The sequence below is a fragment of the Meles meles genome, chromosome X (assembly GCF_922984935.1).
Source record: "Meles meles chromosome X, mMelMel3.1 paternal haplotype, whole genome shotgun sequence".
Taxonomy (NCBI): Eukaryota; Metazoa; Chordata; class Mammalia; order Carnivora; family Mustelidae; genus Meles; species Meles meles.
This window is the reverse complement of record NC_060087.1, coordinates 13,196,825-13,219,825: the sequence shown is the minus strand read 5'-3', so window position 1 is coordinate 13,219,825 and position 23,001 is coordinate 13,196,825. Positions and strand designations below refer to the sequence as shown.

The following is a 23,001-nucleotide window of genomic DNA, read 5'->3' as shown; positions in this document are numbered from 1 at the left end:
AACGGACATAATATGGTTACACATTAGTTATCTGATACAAGTGACAGAAAGAGGAACACACACCCAGCCCTTGGCCACCAGAGACAGCTGAAGTTCTTTAACCCACTGAATTCCCTGAAACTGAGGAAATTTTGTTGACTTAAACATCTTTAGATGTAAAATGTTTAAAATGTACAAATAGGGGCACCTGGTGGCTCAGTCGGTTAAGCGGCTGCCTTCAGCTCTGGTCATGGTCCCAGGGTCCTGGGATCAAGCCCTGCATCGGGCTCTCTGCTCAGCAGAGAGCTTGCTTCTCCCTCTCTCTCTGCCTGCTGCTCTACCTACTTGTGATCTCTGTCAAATAAACAAATACAAATTTTTTAAAAAGTAAAATGGACAAATATTTACTAGCTCCAATCCACCAATTACCTCTCCTTACATTTGAGAGAAACTGTCCATGGAGAAAGAGCATTCTTTTAGAACACCACCTGCACAGTTCTTAGCTTGGTATCAAGGATAGCTCTCTCCTTAACACAGGCAGGAAAACAAAACAGAAGTCGAAGCACTGGCTTCGGGGGGTGCGGGTGGGAGAATTCAGTGTGATGGATTGTTTTCACATTCGATTTGGACTGATTTGGGTATTGGGGGCCATGGGTCTAAAGTACACTTCAAATACTGGAAATTGTGATAACCATATTATTATTCCTGGTGCGCTGTAGAATATCAAAAGTTTTAAATGCATGTTCATAGCTGTTTTCCTCGAAGATGGAATATCCAGGTAGACTGTTCATCTGAGAGCTCAAAGCTGGCCCACACTGGGTAGTTAGTAAGTGGCAACCACCATGACACCGAGACTTACAGGCCTGCATTACAGAACGACGGGTCAACAACACCAATCCGACTCTCTCCTCAACAAATGCTGGAAACTGACATGGTAAGAGCACAGACTGAGACCAACCCTTGGCAAGGACAGCCACATTTAGACTAGGAAAAGTAAGACGTGACAGCAAAGGGAACAAACTAATGATCAAATAACATGACCCAGGGGGACACATATCACTGACAACAGAGGTTTCAATGGTAACAATCCAACAGAATCCGAGCTGCCTGGGAGCTTCATAGAAGGGTCCTCTGGTGCTTTGCCCTGGAGAATTAGCAATGACTCCCACATTTAAGTCCATCTTCCAAAGCCATCTATAAATAGACTATATGCCTTTTCCACATCAATACTCTTCTCCATTTATATGGACAACTCAGAGCTAATAAGAGGTTCAAATTTCCTAGAAGCAATCTAGCACAATCCTAGGTTATAGTAGAAAGTTTAAAAACCTTGAATTTTCGGGGCGCCTGGGTGGCTCAGTGGGTTAAGCCGCTGCCTTCAGCTCAGGTCATGATCTCGGGGTCCTGGGATCAAGTCCCACATCGGGCTCTCTGCTCAGCGGAGAGCCTGCTTCCCTTCCTCTCTCTCTGCCTGCCTCTCTTGTGATTTCTCTCTGTCAAATAAATAAATCTTTAAAAAAAACAAAACAACAACAAAAAAAAAACCTTGAATTTTCAAAGTTAGGCTCCCTTTATAGGAAATGAGCATCACCACATCATAAAACATGCCCAAAGACAAAACAGCATTCAAAAGAGGTGCTCTTAAAGATTCAGACCAGTCTCGGGGCGCCTGGGTGGCTCAGTCGTTAAGTGTCTGCCTTTGGCTCGGGTCATGATCCCAGGGTCCTAAGATGGAAACCCGAATCAGGCTGCCTGCTCAGGGGGAAGCCTGCTTCTTACATTCCCTCTCTGGCTGTGTCTCTATTAAATAAATAAATCTTAAAAAAAAAAAAAAAGATTCAGACCAGGCTCAATGTATCAAGTACATTTTAGAACTAATTTAGAGACCTTACAACATTAAATATAAATGTGTTGTATGAGAAACTTTTAAAATAAACACTTATCTCAACAGAATGTAATCCAGTTACTTGGAAAAGGGTGGACTATAGGTAAATGCCTAATTTCACCTGTCCATAAAGACATGAGAAGTATTTTCTGTACCTTTCCTTTGGTGAGGAGGCAGCATCTGCTACCCTTACTCCACATTAGACAAACAGTGAAGGACTGCATTAGGACAACCAAGGGTTTGGATTGAAAAACAGGGAAGCAACGAAGAAAAGCCTAGGCCCAGATGGTCTCATGGGTGAACTCCACCAAACATTTAAAGATGAATGAATGTCAATTCTTCCTAAACTCTTCCCCCCCCCACCAAAACAAAGCTGAAGAGAAAGGATACTCCCCAATTCATTTTATATGAAATCAGCCTTTACCCTGATATTAAAGCCAGATAAGGATACTATTAGAAAACTATAGGCCAACATCCCTGATGAACAAAGCTGCAGGAATTCTCAACTAAATACTAGCCAACCAAACGCAACAGCACATGAAAAAGATCACAGACCATGACCAAAGGGAATTCATCCCTGTGATGATGCAAGGATGGTTTAACATACACAAATCAATAAATGTGATGTTCCATATTGATAAAATAAAGGAGAAAAATCATGATCATCTCAACAGGTGCAGAAAAAGCATCTGACAAAATACAACGTCCATTCATGATATAAACACTCAATAAACTGGGGACAGAAGGAATATACTTCAATGTAATAAAGGCCCTACATGACAGACTCACAGCTAATATCGTACTCAACCATTAAAGGTTTAAAAGCTTTCCTTCTACTAGAATTCCTAGCCAGAGCAATTAGGCAAGAAAAATAAAAGGCATCCAAATCAGAAAGGAAAACGTAAAACTGTGTCTGTTTGCTGACAATATGATCTTACATACAGGAAATCCTGAAGACTCCACCAAAAACCTGTTAAACTCAGTAAAGTTTCAGAATGTGAAACCAACATATAGAAATCAGTTGCATTTCTATACACTAACAACAAAATATCTGAAAAAGAAATAAAAAACCCAATCCTAAATTTACAATAGCATCAAAATCAATAAAATAATTAGAAATAAATTTAACCAAGGATATAAATTGCTCTATTCACTGAGTACTAAGACACTGATGAAAAACTTGAACAACACAAAGTGGAAAGATATCTGTGTTCAAGGATCAGAAGTTAATATTATTAAAATGTCCGTACTACCCAAAGCCATCTATATTTAATCCCTACCAAAACGCCAACGGTATTTTTACAGAGATAGAAAAAACAAGCCTAAAATTTGAATAGAACCACCAAAGAGCTGGAATAGCCTAAGCAATCTTGAAAAAGAACAAAACTGGATAGAGGCACCACGCTCCCAGACTTCCAACTATATTACAAAACAGTATGCTACCAGCATAAAATCAGAGACACAAAGGAAAAGAGTTGAGAGCCCAGAAATAAACCCATACACTATGGTCAACCAGTATCTGACAAAGGAGCCAAGAATACTCAATGGGGAAAGGATAGTCTCTTCAATAAATGGTGTTGGGAAAACTGGATCCCTCTCTTACCACTATTCACAAAAATTAAACACTTAAACATAAGATCTGAAACCATGAAAACTCCTGGAAGAAAACACAGGTAAAAAATTCCTTGAGGGGCACCTGGGTGGTTCAGTGGGTTAAGCCTCTGCCTTCGGCTAAGGTCATGATCTCAGGGTCCTGGAATCGAGCCCCGTATCGGGCTCTCTGCTCAGCAGGGAGCCTGCTTCCTCCTCTCTCTCTGCCTGCTGCTCTGCCTACCTGTGATCTCTCTCTCTGTGTGTCAAATAAATAAACAAAATTTTAAAAAAAAATTCCTTGAAGCAGTCTTGGAAATTTTGGTTATGATACCAAAGGCACAAGCAACGCAAGCAAAAATCAACAAGAGGGACTACACTGAACTAAAAAGCTTCTGTACATCAAAAGAAACAACAAAATGAAAAGGCAACTATGGAATGGGTAAAAATACCTGCAAACCATATACCTGATAAGGGGTTAATATACAACATATATAAGGAATTCACACAATTCAAGAGCAAAAAACCAAATGTAATCCAATTTAAAAATGGACAGAAGACCTGAACTGACATTTTTCCAAAGACCTACAAATGGCCAGCAGGAACATGAAAAGGTGCTCAACACCATTATTACTCAGGGACATGCAAATCAAAACCACAATGAGATGTCATCTCACCTGTTAGGATGGCTATTATCAAAAAGACAAGAGATGACAAATGTTGGCAAGTGTGTAGAGAAAAGGGAAATACTAGGCACTGTTGGTGGGAAGGTAAATCAGCAGTTACTGTGAAAACCAATATGGAGGGTTCTCAAAACTAATAACAACTAGCATGTGATCCAGGAATCCTACTTCTGGGTATGTACCTGAAGATGATGAGATCACTATCTAAAAGAGATACATATGCACTCCTATATTCACTGCAGCATTATTCAAAATAGCCAAGATATGGAAACAGCCTAAGTGCTTACTAACAGATGAATGGATAAAGAAAAGGTGGTATAAATACACAATGCAATATTATTCAGTCATTTAAAAAAAAAAAAAGAGGGGTGCCTAGGTGGCTCAGTGAGTTAAGCCTCTGCCTTCGGCTCAGGTCATGATCTTAGGGTCCTGGGATTGAGCCCCGCATCGGGCTCTCTGCGCAGTGGGGAGCCTGCTTCCCCCCCTCTCTCTCTGCCTACTTGTGATCTCTGTGTCAAATAAATAAATAAAATCGTAAAGAAAAAAAAAAAAAGAAATCTTTCCATTTGTGATAATATGGATGGACCTTTAGGGCATTAATGCTAGGTGAAATAGGCCAGACAGAGAAGAGACCCTGTATGATCTCACTTATATATGGAATCTAAAAAAGCCAAACTCCTAGAAATAGAAAGTGGAGTGGTGGTTGTCAGGGGCTGATGAGAAGGGGACATCCAAAGATAATGGTCAAAGGGTACAAATTTTCAGTTAGAAGATGAATGTGTTTAGAGGATCTAATGTACAGCATGGTGACTATACTTAACAATAGCCTGTCATATACTTTAAAGAGAAGAAAAAGTAGGGAAGGCCCCCATCAAAATTACCATCTCCATGGCTCTGAGAGTAGAGTGGCTAATAGGCAATTTTTTTTAAAATGGGTTATGTGCTCACAGCACAAAATTCTGAAGATTTTAGGTTCAACTATATGAAACTGCCATTTCTGTAGGTCAAAGAAGTATCAGCGATTTACATAATTCAACTTAATACAAAAGAGTGCCAATCTGCAGACTCCTCGGTTCTTTTTTAGTTGAAAATTGGCAGACCCACATAGAAGCAGACTGAGAAAGGGAGGAAACACCTGGGACATTGGAAAGGGGATGCTGCAGACAGCATCACCAACTGTCCCAGTCTGTCCAAGACCTAAGTGCTTCCTGGGACACAGGACTCTGAGTGCTAAAACCACAGAAGTCCTGGGCGAATCAGGATGAGCTGGTCACCCTAAATGAAGAGGAAAACTCCAAGAGAGACACGTGATCTACTCTCAGTTCTGGCTGGGAACAAGCACAAGCACCTTAGAGAAGATTCAAGGTATATATCAAATGAACCATAGATTTTTTTTTTTTAAACAAATGCTACTATCCCCTGCTGTCAAGTTACCTGCTGTTTTAGTTGTACTTCTTGCTGTTTCATTTGTTCATATTTGTGCCTCGATTCTGTTGCTTCTTTTAATAACTAGAAAACAGAAACATTCTGGCAAAATACTAATAGTAATTACAAATATGATTATAATGTCAAATGACCAGAGAGAGAGTTAGGCTTAATCCTTCCACTCATTATTTTAGCAAGAACTACAAGCCTATAGATAAAATTTTTGGTTACATCAATTGCGCATTACCTCTCCAATCTGTTCTACTTGGTAACATTCAGGAATGTTGGAACACTCTTTTACTGCTTAGAAAGAGTACCCTGGAGGCCGAATAATAGGTTTATAAAACTCAGGGTTAAACTGTTATGTTTTAGGTGAAAATAATTAGAAGTTTGGTATTAGCAGAAAACATGACTAGGAATCTTGACATTATCTCGACGACTCAGAAATCCACTTTACTCCTTGAGAGTCAGGATGAGGCAGAGTGAAGGAGTATGGAGCAAAGCAATGAAATCAGAGACCAGTTTCTGATCACTTCTTAAAAAACAGAGAAATGGATGAGAGCTTTAATTTATATATTTGGGTTTTCAAGAAAAAGTTATACAGTGAAACTGCATAGTAAGTAACTGTTGAAATTCAGCCCCTGAAGTAGAAAGTCACATGTAGCCCAAATAAGCCCTAAAAAGTCATTAAACCAACTATAAAGTATATATGTGCAATGTATGTATGTGTATGAATATATGAAATTTATACCCTCACTTTGGAAAGAACCACGGTTTCAATTATACACAGGAAAGCATTATTAATTCTCAAAGATGGTGCTGTATGAAAAACAGGTCTGTCTTAAGCCTAGACTCACACTCAACATGGTAAGTTCACATCATGAGGGCCACTCACAGAGCCTCACACCAGGCTTCCCTTAAGGCCTGTGCTACTTGAGTGAAAGCTGGATGAACAGTCCTCATTGCCACAATTGTTTCTCATCTTTTTTGGGGGGGGGGGGGGGCGCGCTAAGCACATAAAGTGGAATGTGCATTTGTTAGATATACATACCCAGTGAGAGTCCACTGTATTCACAATTACTGACACGCAATATAGTCTGAACATACACTCTGGGAACGAAGCTGAGTGATTAGGTATAGAGACTTCTGTTAAAATTTTATCATAAAATTATACCAGAGCAAATAGACAAATAGGTTTCCTAGTTTCAAATTACTTGTTTGAAAGCAAAGTATCAGGGTATATAGGAGACCAGTGTTTCGTAAGCTCAATATTAAACTGAACTGCCACATTTAATGTGCTGAATACCGGTATAATTCTTAAACCTGGTGACCATTACCAAAGTGAAATAACTCTAAGCATGAAAAAGTCAAATGATTGCAGATCTTTCCACTAATTTGGTCTAATCTCTCCCGCGTGTCTTCTGTATTAAAAAAAGTTAAACAGAAATAAACAGCCAAATAAATACTTTCTAACACACACATGGCTTTCTCAGTCTAGAACAAAAACCAATTAGCATGACCGAGGTGCTCTATTAACATAGAATAAGTATTTTGAATGGCTCTGGTTACAATTTTGACAATAAATTTCTTTTTTTAAGAAAGAGAACTTACAAACTCTCTCTCTCTTTGATGTTTTTCATCAGCTTCTTTTATTAGCTGTGTCGTCTGCTGAAGCTTGGCATCCACAAGCTGTTGTTGTAATTCCTTATGTTTGAACACTTTATCAATATGCTATGGGAGAAGTAAAATTTCTTATATCACTTAATGAAAAAGGAACACAATGATGAGGAAACAACACAAGTTACAATACCTTGTTCATTCTTACCCTGCTTTTCCTGCTAATACCACCATAGCTGAGGACATTGGGTCCATGAGTTTCTAGAAGAGTGAGCTTTACATCACCTTGCAAGCCCTCCTGGGTTTGTACTTGCAGGAAAGGAGCCTTCCAGCTGCTACCCTGTACCCCTCCCTTTCAGAGGTGGACTGTCAAGGAGCCTTATTAACCACACACTTGCACTTCCTATTCCGGCTCTACAACGAAAATGAGGCTCAAAAACGTATCAAGAAAAAGATGGATAAGGAGATCAAACTGTTAAACCCATGTATCAGACACATTAACTCCTGGGTATTTTTCTCCCCTTTAAGTTTCCCAAATTTCTCAGCTGGAGGCAGCATGCTGTGACAACTGTAGTGGCCCCAGGTCAAGTCCTGGCTGGTGCGAGGCCTGGGGCAGATTTTCCCCTTGCTGACTCTCACTTCCCTCCTCCAAGCAGAGATAACCACATTCGCTGCAGAGCTCTAAAAGCCAATGTGGTGGTTCTACTGTGTAAGGTGCCTGGTACCCAGCACATATTAGACATTTGCTAAAATGTCATTACGATTTCCAAACAAAATTGTTAAGTAGTTATTTACATACAATACAGTCATCAGAACACCCCTTCTCAGATGTACAGAGTAACTTCCTGACCAAAGAACATCTGATAACATTCAAAATAAGACTCACATGTAATGTGCTGAAATGTACATAGTTTTCAAGTTTTCTACATCTATCATGAGGCAGACTGTCATATTAAAAACTAAAAGAACAATTTTAAGAAAACTGAGGCCTTTATAATCTAATATAAAATTTATTCTCTAGGGCAAAAAAGTTCCTTCAATAAACACTCAAAGGATAAAAAAAGAGTGAAGAGGAAATCATTTTTTTTTTAAGATTTTATTTATTTACTTGACAGAGAGAGCCACCCAAGAGAGGGAACAGAAGCAAGGGGAGTGGGAGAGGGAGAAGCAGGCTTCCTGCTGAGCAGGGAGCCCAATGTGGGACTCGATCCCAGGATCCTGGGATCTTGACTCAAGCCCAGGGCAGATGGTTAACAACTGAGCCACCCAGGCGCCCCTGGAAATCTTCATGTTACAGACTTGAAACCGATCAATCAGTGAAACAGATGGACTTTATATAGAGCTTGATTCAAATAGCTTTAAAAAATAAAAGTGGGGGGGGACACAACTACAGAAAATTCAACAATGACTCAGTATTTAACATAAAGTAATTACTGTTAATTTTGTTACATGTGAAAATGATAGCGTGGTTGTGCTTAAAAAAAGAATCCTATCTTTTTGAGGTACACCCTCAAATATATATGAATGGAATGGAATAGAACACCTTGAAGTTGTATCAGAATAACCCAGGGCAAGCTGATGGGAATAAAACTGAAACTATGATTTCATCTGCTAAAACCAGATGACATATTCTCTACTTTTAAGTTTTCAATTCTCCATTTAAAAAAGGAAGAAGGCAGAGAGAGTGATTAAGGGGCACTGGGTGACTCAGTCAGTTGAGTGTTCAACTCGTGATTTTGGCTCAGGTCATGATCCCAGGGTCCTGAGATGGAATCCTGCTTTGGGCTCCTGGACTCCGTGCTCAGAAGGGAGTCCGCTTCGGATTCTCTCTCTCCCTCTGCCCCTCCCCGCACACCCGCATGCACTCTCTCTCTCAACTAATAAAGAAACGATCTTTTTTAAAAAAGTAATTTTTTGAAGGGCTGAATGTAAGACTCTAAGTTAGTATGATCTAAAGTTTGCCTTCAAAACTGAATACAGTAACCCACAGAGGGGCCAATTTTTTTCCCCTTTAAGCAGCTATTTTAATCTACATGTGTAGGGTTACAACACACATAAAAGCCCATTTCCCTAACTTCAAAAGCAGGGGATGTACTGTATAAAAAGCCTGATGCCAACAGAAAGGATGGATACCCACCATTTGCATTGACATGGATGGAACTGGAGGGGATTATGCTGAGTGAAATAAGTCAAGCAGAGAAAGATAGTTATCATTCGGTTTCACTCATATGTGGAATATAAGGAATAGTGTAGAGGACCACAGGGGAACGGAGGGAAAACTGAATGGAAGAAATCAGAGAGGGAGACGAACCATGAAAGACTCTCGACTCCAGGAAACAAACTGAGGGCTACAGAAGGGACGGGGCTGGGAGGATGGGGTAAAAGGTGATGGGCGTTAAGGAGAGCCCGTGCGGCGCTGGGCACCGGAGGCTACATGCAACTCATGAGTCACTGAGCGCTACATCAGAAACTAGTGATGTGCTCCATGCTGGCTACCTGAACATAAAGAAAAAAAACTTCTAGCAGATAAACATGTGAAAGAAAGAAATTAACGTCATTTTCTTTGAAAAAAAAAATAAATAAATAAATAAAAAGCCTAATGCCTCTAATCCTGCCCATTTGGCCTGTAAAAATGAGGAGGCTTTAAAAAACAAAAAAACAGGCCAGCATCACCTGTTTGCTTCTCACTAACACCTCTGAATTTGCTGACTAGCCTGGAAAAGTCTTAGTTGGAGACCAATGACCTTGGTCCAGCAGGCATGGATTCTTCCAACAAGCTTTTTACTTCAGTGGGTATGAGAGTTTAGAAACAGGTTCTATTTTTCCTCTCAAATAGTACAGAACCCCGACTAAAAGAAAAAATCTAAAACGCAGGTATAATACAATGGTAATATAGACTGTATAGGTCACCATAGATGTCTGAGTTAGAGCATATCTGAAGGCCAAATATTTATTATTAGTCTAGATGAGGGGAAAAATCTGTATGCTAAATGTGCGAGCTTGCAGCATCATGTGGAAGACCAGAGGACTTAGCGCTTCTCTAAGAAACTGCCTCACCTACCCACACCACAGACTCTTCTCGGCTTTCGGAGTGGCAATCCCCAAGACTCCTGTTCTCATGGTGGCTGAAGTTTTCCTAAGAAAAACCAACTTCCACTACGCAAATATAAAAGTTCTAAAACATCCTGTGATGGTAGTTTTCCGCTGGCAGTGAATGGGGAGAAACTCCTGTGGATAACGAGAAGCTGTCTGAACCGACAAAATGGCTTTACCTCCTCCCTCAGAGCGTACTGTTCAATGAGCTTCTTCAGCTTCTCTCCCAGCTCAATGTTTTCTTGGCGGAGCTTGGCGTTGTGTATGTCATGTTGCTCCAGCTGCGCCTGGATTTCATTTAAAGTGATTTGGAAGTGTGCGGTGGCTTCTTTACGTCTTTCTTCCTCTTCTCGTGCCTGCTGCATATTTTCTTCCTTATTATCCAAAAAAACTCCTGTTAATGGTATAGACCTATACAGAAGATACTCATAAAAGCTGCTGCTGCTCCAGGGGTTAACTTATTGTGACCCTGAAGTGTTGCTTCTCAACTCTGATTCCCCTTCCCTTTATCTGTGACCAGAAGGTGATCATTTCATAGATAAGCACGCAGCTTTTCCTGAGTAGACAGTCAGAAAGGCAAACTGCCCTGCTGTAAAACGAGTGCTGTGTGCTATTTTAAAAGTACTTAGCCTCTGGGTACTGGGGGTAGGCACGGGTGGTCTGGCCGTGCAGCTGGTGAACAGCTCCTGAGGAGCTCAGCGGCTGTTTTCCCTGCCCAGACCCAGTCTCTGCCTCAAGTCTGTTTCTGTTCGGCTTCACACTCATGTCAGCTTCTCCTACGTGGTAATCAACTACCTCAGTGCTCAGCAGAAAACTGGCAACTCTGAGTTTCCTAAGCCAGAGCTCCAGGCAGGTAAGCTGTGGTCTAAATATCAATCTCAATTAGATTCCCCATGGCCAGGTATGAGGTCCATTAAGAAGCATCAGGCCAAGCAAAATAGTAGAAAACTGGTTGCTATCTGTCTCCATGTAGAGACAAAAGATTTACTTCAAACAGGTACACAGCGATTATAAAATAAGCCAAGCTAATGCCAGCCCCTCCTGAAAAACAGAAAACTGACCAACTAACCTTTAATGTCTTATTGTGACGCTGCAGTTCCCGGCAAAGAGACTCTAGTTTGCTTCTTGCCAAGATAGCCTTGCTGTGCTCACTCTGCAAGTGAACTTTCTCTTTCACAATTTGGGCTTGTTTCTTCTGCAGAATCTTCATTTGCTTCTGAACATTCCTGCTTTCCTCCAGCTAAAATTAATAAGCACTTTACAATCAGGAAGTACAGTGAAAACCTTTGAGTTATGGCTGGAGGAATTACACTAAGAACTACGGAACCACATTTTCAAAAACCAAGTATTACAGTATTTTTTAAAACTTATTTTGTAACATATTACTCTGCCAACCTTCTGTCTTCTAGTCATGATAGGAAAGTCAACAAATAATTAAGGATAGGGGAAAAAACTATCTTAATCTATTTAAAAAAAAAATCTCTATCCCCAAAGTGGGGCTCAAACTCACAACCCTGAGATCAAGAGTCACATGCTCTACCGACTGAGCCAGCCAAGCACCCCTTAATCTCTTATTAAAAATTGTTAAATGGTATTTTTGGAAAAACTTTAGAAATCAACACCATGGAGTTTTACTTTTCTGAAAAACACACAGGCTGCTCTATTGAAATGGTCCTCCAAATTAGAATAAGCAGTACTGGGGCGCCGGGGTGGCTCAGTCGGCTAAGCATCCAACTCCAGATTTTGGCTCAGATCAGGATCTCTGGGTTGTGACACTGAGCCCCGCACCAGCCTCCATGCTGGGTGTAGAACCTGCTTAAGGTTCTCTCTCTGTGTCTCCCTCTGCCCACACTCCCCTCCTCAGCTCAGGCACATGCATGTGCTCTCTAAGAAAAAAAAAAAAAAGAATAAGCAGCATTCAAGTTCTTTGTGAGAAAGAGAGGAATCGCTGCAATTTTAGGTTTGGAGCAAGTAAGTATATTTCAAGGTTAAATCAACGCTGACAGAGTAAGATGCTGAGTCAATTTCAAGAGCAAGAGTGACACCTTGTGGCCAATCAAAACACACCAAGCATCCTTAAATGCCATATGCTCACAGCTATTAAAAACATCCTTACAGAAATTCTTGCAGAAAAAATAATTTTATTTCTGTATAGTACTTGTGCAAAGTACCGTCATATGAGCACAGGTGCAGCACAGCTGCAGGAGGCTCCCCGCCTGTACAGACCATCCGCAACTCCGCGCAGAGCTGCAAGCCCCGCCCTCTCGGGCTCAAGGTGATCACAATCCAGAATCCCAGGCTCACCATTCCTTCGCTCTTCTCGTTCATCTCATTTGTGTGTGGTCCTAAAAGAACTGTTCTGGTTTCAGTTATTTTGACTTTTCTGTGGCTAGTGCAATTAAAGAACTGAATTTCTTCTTGAATTTAAGTTGAGCTTAAACAGCTGCATGTAGCTAGCGGCTACCATTTTGGACAGCACAACTGTAGATTATATTGCTAGAACGCATCCGAATTGTTTGCACAGATCAAGAAACAGAAAACCCTTTCTGTAAATGGCCAAAAAGTAAGTGTTTTAGGCTTTATGGGCCACATACTCTGTTGCATCGTCGTCTTCTTTTTCTTAAACACTTTAAAAACGTAAAACCAGGGGCGCCTGGGTGGCTCAGTGGATTAAGCCGCTGCCTTCGGCTCAGGTCATGATTTCAGGGTCCTGGGATCGAGCCCCACATCGGGCTCTCTGCTCAGCAGGGAGCCTGCTTCCCTTCCTCTCTCTGCCTGCCTCTCCACCTACTTGTGATCTCTGTCTGTCAAATAAATAAATAAAATCTTTAAAAACAAAACAAAACAAAACAAAAAAACGTAAAACCATTCTTAGCTTGTGGGCAGGACCAAAACAGGTCTCGCCAGATTTGGCCCCACTGGTTACAGGACATCTCACTTAAAAAATCTGCCACACACAACATACTTTACTGACCCATGCTCAAGTCAATGGGCATTTGGGTTGTTCCCAGACTTGACTGCTTACAATGTTATGAACACTGTCCTATGTGCTCCCTGCTGCACACACGCCACAACTTCTCTGGGTGCAGACCCATGAGTGGGACTGCTAGGCAGTGACTCATGTTCCACTTCACATGACAATGCCACACTCTTCTCCAGAGTGGCTGGCAAACCTATTCTCCCATCAGCAACTTATAAGAGATCATGTACATAGATGCACATCCTCTCCAAAACTGAGTACAATCAGAATTTGTAATTTATGCCACTGCCGTGCATATAAAATCGCATCTCGTTCTGGTCCAGATTTGCATTTCCCTGATCACTAATAAAGTCGAACATCTCTTTATATGTTTATGTACCTTTATGTTAAGGTATCTTTGTATCTTCATGTTTTTCCACTTCTCTAAAATGCCTCTTAATGTCTCTTGCCCAGTTTCCCACTGGGTTATTTGTTCTTTTTGTATTCATTTGTAGGTGTTCCTTAGATATTCCTGAAACTAAATATTCTGTTGGTTGTATTTGCTGGAATATGTTCTTCCCAGTTTTTTGATGTGACGTCTCACTGTCTTTTGAAGTGTCTTTTGCTGAACAGAAAGTTAATTTCAACACAGCCAATTTTTGCAATCCTTTCTCTGATAGTGTTTTTTGTGTTGTAAGAAATCCTTCCCTTGGGACACCTGGGTGGCTCAGCTGGTTAAGCATGAGACTCTTGATATCAGCTCAGGTCACGGTCTCAGGTTTGTGAGACAGAGCCCCGCACTGGGCTTCACACTTGGCAGTGAGTCTGTTCGTGGTTGATTCTCTCTCTCTCTCCTCCCACTCCTCTCTGTCTGTCTCTTCCTAAAATAAATAAAATAGGGGCACCTAGGTGGCTCAGTCATTAAGCATCTACCTTCAGCTCAGGTCATGATTCCAGGGTCCTAGGATCAAGCCCCACATCACGCTCCCTGTTCAGCCGGAACCTTGCTTCTCCCTCACCTACTCCCCCTGCTTGTGTTTCCTCTCTCGCCATATCTCTCTGTCAAATAAATAATAAAATCTTTTAAAAATACATCTTTTTAAAAAAATCTCTTAACCCAAGTTTAGAAAAATATTTATTAATATATCTAAATAAATCTAAATATCTAAAATCTTTAAAGCTTAATTTTTGACATTTAAACCCTTAATCCATTTGGAATTAATCACTGTGTGATTAATTTCTTTCTTCACATTGTGTGTAATTTCTTTCCCATAAGGATATACACTTAAAAAAAAGATTTATTTAAGTAATCTCTACACCCAACGTGGGGCTCTGACTCATGACCCCAAGACCAAGAGTTGCATACTCCATCAATTTAAACAGCCAGGTGTCCCAGGATATACACTTTTTAAGTTCCATTAATTTCATGAAGATGGCAAGTCTCCCCCAAATGCACCAACAGAATCCAAGAAATGTTCTTCTAAATCCCCAACTGGTGTTTTTTCCCCCAATTTTTCCCAGTAAGTTGAACCTAAAATGTAATAAAGAGCCAAGAATAGCCAAGATACTTCTAACAAAAAGATTAATAAGAAGAATATATACACCTACCCCAGAAGATATCAGGATTATTATTACACTATAATAATCTACACTTGGGATGCCTGGGTGGCTCAGTCAGTTAAGGGTCTGCCTTCAGCTCGGGTCATGATCCCAGGGTCCTAGGATTGAGTCCCGCATTGGGCTCCTTGCTCTGCGGGGAGCCGGCTTCTCCCTCTGCCTGCCACTCCTCCTGCTTGTGCTCTCTCTGACAAATAAATAAATAAAATCTTCAAAAAAAATAAATAATAATCAACATCTACACACACTGACTCAGGAATGGGAAAGAATAGCACTATAACACATACTTAAGAATCATGTTACAAACCTAATCATACCCACACTTAGCAAGTGAAATGTGAGCATTTCAAGAACCCATATTATTTGGTAAACATGGAAGCCACAGGGTCTCCCCAGTAGCCCATCCCAGTTACAGTGCAACATGTCATACCATCTGCTCTACAGGACATTCTACTTTTCCATGCCACAAGCACCAATGATGTCAGATGATGCTATCACAAAAAGGACAGAGGACAATGATGGCAAAAGGGAAGATTTCTAAATAGCCTTAAGAAGAGGTTACTCCATTGATGGTCTCTCTGCTACATAACCTGTATACTCGACCTTTTAAAAGAAATGAGTGTTCTTTCAAGAAATAAAGCCTTAGAACATTTTCTGAAAACAGTACACATTTTGTCCTTTATACATTCAGCACAAATCTGAAGCAAAGAGAGGTTACTACTAGGAAAATTTCTAATGTGTCACACATCCTAAAATGAATGTAGCAATTATTACTGGGACTTAAAAATAACCATACCCACCTACACACGCGCACGCACACACACACACATACACACACCCAATAAAAGCCACAAACAAAAACAGCCTAGACCCCTGCTACTTAAAGTGTGATTTAAAGGCCAACAGCATCAACATCACCATCTGGGAGACTGTTTAAACACAGACTCTCAGGCCCCAACCCAGACCCTCCAAATCAGAATGTGCCTTTTTTTTTTTTTTATTTTAAATTTTTATTTATTTATTTTTTCAGCGTAACAGTATTCATTGTTTTTGCACAACACCCAGTGCTCCATGCAATATGTGCCCTCCCTATTACCCACCGCCTGATTCCCCCAACCTCCCACCCCCGCCCCTTCAAAACCCTCAGGTTGTTTTTCAGAGTCCATAGTCTCTTATGGCTCGCCTCCCCTTCCAATTTCCCTCAACTTCCTTCTCCTCTCCATCTCCCCATGTCCTCCATGTCATTTGTTATGCTCCACAAATAAGTGAAACCATATGATCAGAATGTGCCTTTTAACAGAAGTCCCAATGATACGGGTGAATCTGAGGACTGCCCTAGGCAACTATCTGCCCTTTCTTCTAATCTATTCATGCTGTCTGCCTTCCACCATTCTTACAGGATTCTCCTGCAGATGGAACCAACAGGAATGGTTTCCACAGACAGTGGAAGATTTCCTTTCCTGAAGCCAGCAACCTGACCACACTGTGTTTTCTTCCATCTTTGTATCTGTGACTGTTCTAGGCCATTTATACTGACGCACATGGCTTCCTGCTGCTCTGAACAGAAGGTGCTAAGCTGCTGAATGCCAGCTCCCAGCTCCGGGGGCGCATACACACACCCCTTTGTAAAGCAAGGGAGATTAACTGTAATTCTCTGAATAATAAACAGAATTGATGTTTAGAGCTGGCCAGTGACAAAAAGTAGTATTTGTGATATGGAATATCTGCTTCAGCAACAGATGAAAATGCATAAAAATCATCAATAATTCACATAAGTTTTTCACAAAAGGCATTACTTTTAGCATTTATATTACACTTACTCATTCTAAGTTTCCCACAACCCTTACACTTACACAAAGGGTTCTAGGACTTCCCCATTCTACAACCTAAACAGGATGGCAGGGTTTCCATGTTGAGACTTTTCATAATTTTTAAAAGAGAATTAATGCTACTTGAAATAACATAGGCCCAAAACAAATGAGATCAGTTTCTCTAGAAGAAGGAGAAAGAAATGCCTGGCACATAGTAGATGTGAAATAAATATTTCCTGAGACACAGTATTGTTTTAGTAGACTATATCATCTAACTCACAATTTCAATCACAATGGGTAGAACGTTTATCTCTAGAATTCCCTTGGGAAAAGTTAAATACAGGAACCACTACACCCAGACAAGCATCTACAGCATCACACTATAGTACTTCTAAGTCAGCCTTTTTACTTCTAAAACTGAGTTTTAGAAAATCTATGCCCTATCTTAGCATTATAAAACCCTATAGGTATCACCTTATAAAATGAAGTCATACAAGCAGCAAAAGCCCCAAGAAATAATACTCTCCTCTTCAATTTTGGAACACAATATAATTTTTACATCTAAAGTTATATCGAAGTATTTTAAAAAACTTATCAAGTACATACAACATTTTGCTGCATTTCATACGAACTTTACTCCCTTGATTTAATACTCACAAGATCCGCATATTTCTTACAGAGAGCTGCCAGCTTCTCTTCTGGAGTTGAAAGGGTGTTTAGGGCTTGCATCAATAATAAAACTTCTTTTCCTGATGATTAACAAGATAAGAGGAATGAGATCAAGTCTAACCTGTAAATTCCACATAACACTAGATTTCTATGTTCTGACATCCAGAGTAAAATAATTTGTGCCTGTATCTAGACATAAGAGATTTACCAGCTAAATTAAGAAAGCTATTTTTAAATTCTGGATTAGCAGGCACCCCTCCCTTCCCACCCCTACCCCAAATTTTTTCACTCACTAATACTGCTAGCTATTTGTAACTCTTGCTTAAGGCTTAAAAATTCCCTTGCTTAACCATTGATGTCCAAGCTAAGACAAAGGGCAAGTTACAAAGGGCAGAATATTTTTAAAAGCTTCCTACCCAAGTACAAATATAGAAGCAAGTTCAAAGAGAATTTCAGTTGGTACTCTCTAAGACACACATAAATCACTTGTGGCATGTATTTTTTCTATAAGCAATTTAAATGACTTCTGATCATTTAGTAAGCCCCTTCTGTGTGTTAACCAAGTTTAGTGTAAATAAAAGGGTGTCAATGTAAGTTCTTTCTCCCACAGGAGGAGCTAGCAACGGTATTTTAAAAATCTTTGGCAGGGAGAAGCAGGTGGCTGAGATAGAGGGCAAATGGTCTTTCAAACTAAGTGATAATATTTTACTTCTAAAGTAACCATTTTATTTTTTAAATATTTACTCTTATATATAAGATATTTCATTTAAAAATATATATTAAAAGGACTTTGGTATGTGGTATACAGACTGCTATGAAGAAAAAATGCAGGCTGACTTCAAAACAGAACACCTTTCTATCCACACAAAATTTCAGTAACAAAACCTCTCAAAGCCCAAGGCCAGTACAAATTTTAAGAGATGACTAAACATGATTATTAAATATGATTAGAAGTAACCATAATGTAACCTGCAATTTTTTTTTTAAAGATTTTATTTATTTGTTTGACAGACAGAGATTACAACTAGGCAGAGAGGCAGGCAGAGAGAGAGGAGGAAGCAGGCTCTCCGGGGAGCAGAGAGCCCGATGTGGGGCTCGATCCCAGGATCCTGGGATCATGACCTGAGCCGAAGGCAGAGGCTTCAACCCACTGAGCCACCCAGGTACCCATAACCTGCAATTTTTAATCAGATTTTAAACCATATTCCATCTGGGGGTTTTTTTTTTTTTTTTTGGAGACACAATTCATGTACTATAAAATTCACCCTTTTAATTAGAAGCGTAAGATGGAGTACATTCACAAAGTCATGCAACAATCACCACTGTCGAATTCCAGAACATTTCATCACCCCAAAAATAAACCCCATATCCTTTAGGAGTCCCTCCCTCCTGCTCCCCCACCGGGACCCTGGCAACCACTATGCCACTTTCTGTCTCCATGGACCTGCCAATTCTGAACATTTCATATTAAATAGAATCTTAATATGTGGACTTTTGTGTCTGGTTCCTTTCATTCAGCATGTTTTCAAGGTTCACCCACATACAATGTTATCACTACTTCATTCCTTTTTATAGCAGATATAATACCACATTTTGTTTATCCATTCACCAGCTGATGGGTAACTGTGTTTTTCCAACTTTTTGGCTATTATGAAAAAGGCTGCCATGAATACTCACGTACACATTTTCACGTGGTCATGTGCTTTCAACCCTCCTGGTTATATACCTAGAGGTAGAGCTGCTGAGTCACATGGTAACATTATGTGAAACTTTTGTTTTTAAGTATTAAGTCATCTCTACACAACCCTGAGATCAAGAGTTGCATGTTCCTCCAACTGAGCCAGCCAGATGCCCCATTCCCTGTAACTTCTTAAGACTCCATATCTGCTTTTACACATATTTATTTGTCAGAGAGAGAGAGTGAGAGAGCACAAGCAGGGGTAGTGGCAGGCAGAGAGAGAAGCAGGTTCCCCGCTGAGCAGGGAGCACGATGTGGGACTCGACCCCAGGACCCCAGGATCATGACCTGAGCTAAAGCCAGATCCTTAACCGACTGGGCCATCCAGGTGTCCCCGGAATTAAAATTATTTCTTGTATTTCTGTAAGAATTTTTAGGTTTTCCAAGTTAGTGAAAAATATATTTAATATATTTAATATTTCCAAGTTAGTGAAAAATATATTTAATAAAAATATATTTAATAATATTAAATAAATAATATCTAATAAGGATAATTCTGTACAGTAAACCATACAAATCAAACACTGTTAATCTTAGGTATACTAAGTATAAAACATTTAGGGGCACAGCACCTGGGTGACTCAGTCAGTTAACCATGTGCCTTTGCTCAGGTCATGATCCCAGGGTCTTGGGATCGAGTCCTGCATCGGGCTCCTTGTTCAGTGGGGAGCCTGCTTCTCCCTCTCCCCCTGCTTGTGCTCATTCTCTCTGTCAAATAATTAAACTTAAAAAAATTGAGAGTCAATGAGTAGGGCTAAAATAAAAGGGGATTTCAGATTTCATAACAAAATTTAACATATTACCTTTTTAGTCCTAAATCTCAAACACAGAAGGAAAAAGAAAACGTACCCTTGAAAGCCAGTCTTAACCCACTTCTGAATGACAGATAACATGTCGCTAAAGCACTGTAACTAAATTTTAAATAAAACAAGCCAATAAATGCACAGTCTTCACAGTAAATTTCAGTCCGACTACATTAAAGATGAAACAAGGCAAGTCAAATACTACTTTGTCAAGTTGGCCCCAAATTCTGTCAAGAAAGCTTATTCCTGATTACTTAGAGAAAACAACTTCCTACTTTGCTATCTTTGTCTCCTGCAAAAAATGCAGTAAATATACACACTGAGCCCACTGAGGACAAGAGATGTATTAGCTAAACATCCGCCTCAATGCTGGCCATGTTCATAATCACCTGCGCTGCGGAGAACAGGAGTAAAAAGAGCAGCACAAAGAAATGTCCAACCACTGAGCACAGATTATTACCTAAAGTCTTCTCTTTGCTCCTGCTGCATTCTGAATCCTGCTGACCATCAGGAGGATCTATTCGAGCTTCTCGCCCAGGAATTTCCTCTCTGGACTCTTGCGTGCAGTATGCTGGGCTCATCAAACTCCTGTTCTTTGTAATAAAATCACTGCCTTCATCCTCTTCCAATGAATGCTTGTTACTTGTGCCACCACAATTTGAGTCTTGATGTTGAAGAATATCATTTGATTGAGAGTTGTGTAACATATCTGCCTTCACCCCTAATCCACACATTCCAGCTTCTTCCATTGTGCCAATCACAAACTAGACAGAGGAAAAGAAAAAATATGGAAAGAGGGGTTAAAGCAAATGTAATCAATGTTTACATCCAATAATACACCACAGATTGACAGTTTTTTTCTCTTTTAGTGATTTGTAAAATTGATGTAAATACGGTAATTTCTAAGTTTCAGAGGGGCGACATAACCGTAAAGTATAAGAAAATTAAAACAAATCACACAACTAAGTGGTCCCAAAGGAAGTGAGAAATGCCATTCATTTTATTTTTTTTATTTTTTTAATTTATCTATTTGACAGACAGAGAGATCACAAGTAGGCAGAGAGGCAGGCTGAGAGAGAGAGAGGAAGAAGCAGGCTCCCTGCTGAGCAGAGAGCCCGATGCAGGGCTCGATCCCAGGACCCTGGGATCATGACCTGAGCCTAAGGCAGAGGCTTCAACCCACTGAGCCACCCAGGAGCCCCTTCCATTTATTTTTCTTTAAAGATCTTATTTATTTATTTATTTATTTATTTATTTATTTATTTATTTGAGAGAGAGAGTGCATGAGCATGAGAGACAGAGAGAGAGAGAGAGAGAAAATGAGAGGAGAGAGGTCAGAGGGAGCAGACTCCCTGCCAAGCAGGGAGCTGATGCGGGGCTCGATCCCAGGACTCTAGGATCATGACCTGAGCAGATGGCAGTCGCTAAACCAACTGGGCCGCCCAGGCGCCCCAGAAATGCCATTTAGTTGTAAATCTAAACTTTTTTCCCTAGGGGCACCTGGGTGGCTCAGTCACTTAAGTATCTGCCTTTGGCTCGGGTTCTGATCCCAGGGTCCTAGCATTGAGCGCTATGTCTGGCTCCTTGCAGACTGCTTCTCCCTTTCCCTCTGCCCCTCCCCACCAGTCATGCTCCCTCTCTCCCTGTTTCAAATTAAAAAGAAAAAAAAGGGGGGGGTGGGCACCTTAGTGGCTCAGTCGGTTAACTAACTATCTTCGGCTCAGGTCGTAGTCTCAGGGTCCTGGGATAGAGCCCCACATTGGGCTCTCTGCTCAGCAGGGAGCCTGCTTCCCCCTCCCTATCTCTCCCTGCCTCTCTGCCTCCTTATGATCTCTCTCTCTGTGACAAATGAATAAATAAAATCTTTTTTAAAAAAGTACTCATGGGCGCCTGGGTGGCTCAGTGGTTTAAGCTGCTGCCTTCGGCTCAGGTCATGATCTCAGGGTCCTGGGATCGAGTCCCACGTCGGGCTCTCTGCACTGAAGGGAGCCTGTTTCCCTCTCACTCTCTCTGCCTGCCTCTCTGCCTACTTGTGATCTCTGTCAAAATTAATAAATAAAATCTTTTAAATAAATAAATAAATAAATAAATAAATAAAGTACTCACACTTCCTTTCAAAAATAAACTCTTTTCCCTATAAAAATTCACCATTAAAATAGTCAGTATCTTAGAAATGAAATTATCCTGTTAGGGAACATTAATTATTCTGTTCTTATCCCTGATGAGACGGTAGAGCAGAGGTGGCTCACTAGCTGTCCAGCAAAAACCCTTGCTCCTCCAATATCCTCCAGCTGGTGCTGCTAGGCAAATGCTCAGCCCAGGACTCCATTTCCCAGCCCCCTTGTATCTAAGCGGAACTCCCATGCAAAGTTCCTACCAATGGAATATAAAATGAAATAATGACTGTCCCTTCTTCAACAAGACTTTCATTCTTAGAAGCATACATTCTTTCCCCACCATTTCTTCCCCACTCTGGCTGAATGCAGAGATCTCCCAGACTCTGAGAGACGGCACAGCTACAGGATAAAAGCATTAACAGTTTAGGCCCCTAAATCCCATGTACATACAAAGGAAGGCTCCCCTTCCTACAAAGAACTCCACACTGGACTATTAGATGAGCACAAAAATAAAGTTCTCTCATGTTAAGCCACAGAAACTTGGGAGAATAATGGTTTAAGCAACTATCCCTGCCCGAACAAATGTGGATAGTGGCCATGGCCATGGGAGTAAAGGCATTATTGTAGTATTTTATTCTCAAATCAGTAAAATTTACCTTACTCTCTCTTCTATCATAATGTTAACCCCGTTTATTTATGGGCTTCTTCCCCTTAACATGATGTGGCACAAATCTGAATTTTACACATTCTATACATTCTCTCTCTGTACGAAAGAGGACCTCTTCCCTTTCTGAATAATACAATTGGTGGCGGGGGGGGGGGTGGGGGGGTGGGGTCTAGTATCTTTCTTTTACAAGTGGACAAAGTTACTTTCCAAAGTTTATAGGAAAGCAGAGATTCATTATTTCAAGTTACAAGAGTACTTCCAACTGAAGAACTAAAAATGATTTAAAGTATCAAAGTAGCAGAGGAGATGGAGATTGTGGGAAGTCCGTCCTTATCTTTCATAGTCTAC

General features: G+C 40.5%; 1 protein-coding gene across 1 annotated transcript in view; it reads right to left on the bottom strand.

Moving 5' to 3' along the window:
• Nucleotides 1–23,001, bottom strand: part of TXLNG (taxilin gamma) — a 57,003-nt gene that overhangs the window by 6,259 nt on the left and 27,743 nt on the right. Inside the window, exons 2-7 of the mRNA XM_045995187.1 lie at nt 20,330–20,633; nt 17,317–17,408; nt 11,342–11,512; nt 10,452–10,646; nt 7,174–7,293; nt 5,572–5,646 (exon numbers count right to left, since the gene is read on the bottom strand). Of these exons, the coding sequence (XP_045851143.1) occupies nt 5,572–5,646; nt 7,174–7,293; nt 10,452–10,646; nt 11,342–11,512; nt 17,317–17,408; nt 20,330–20,633 (957 nt within the window). The remainder of the gene's footprint in view (nt 1–5,571; nt 5,647–7,173; nt 7,294–10,451; nt 10,647–11,341; nt 11,513–17,316; nt 17,409–20,329; nt 20,634–23,001) is intronic.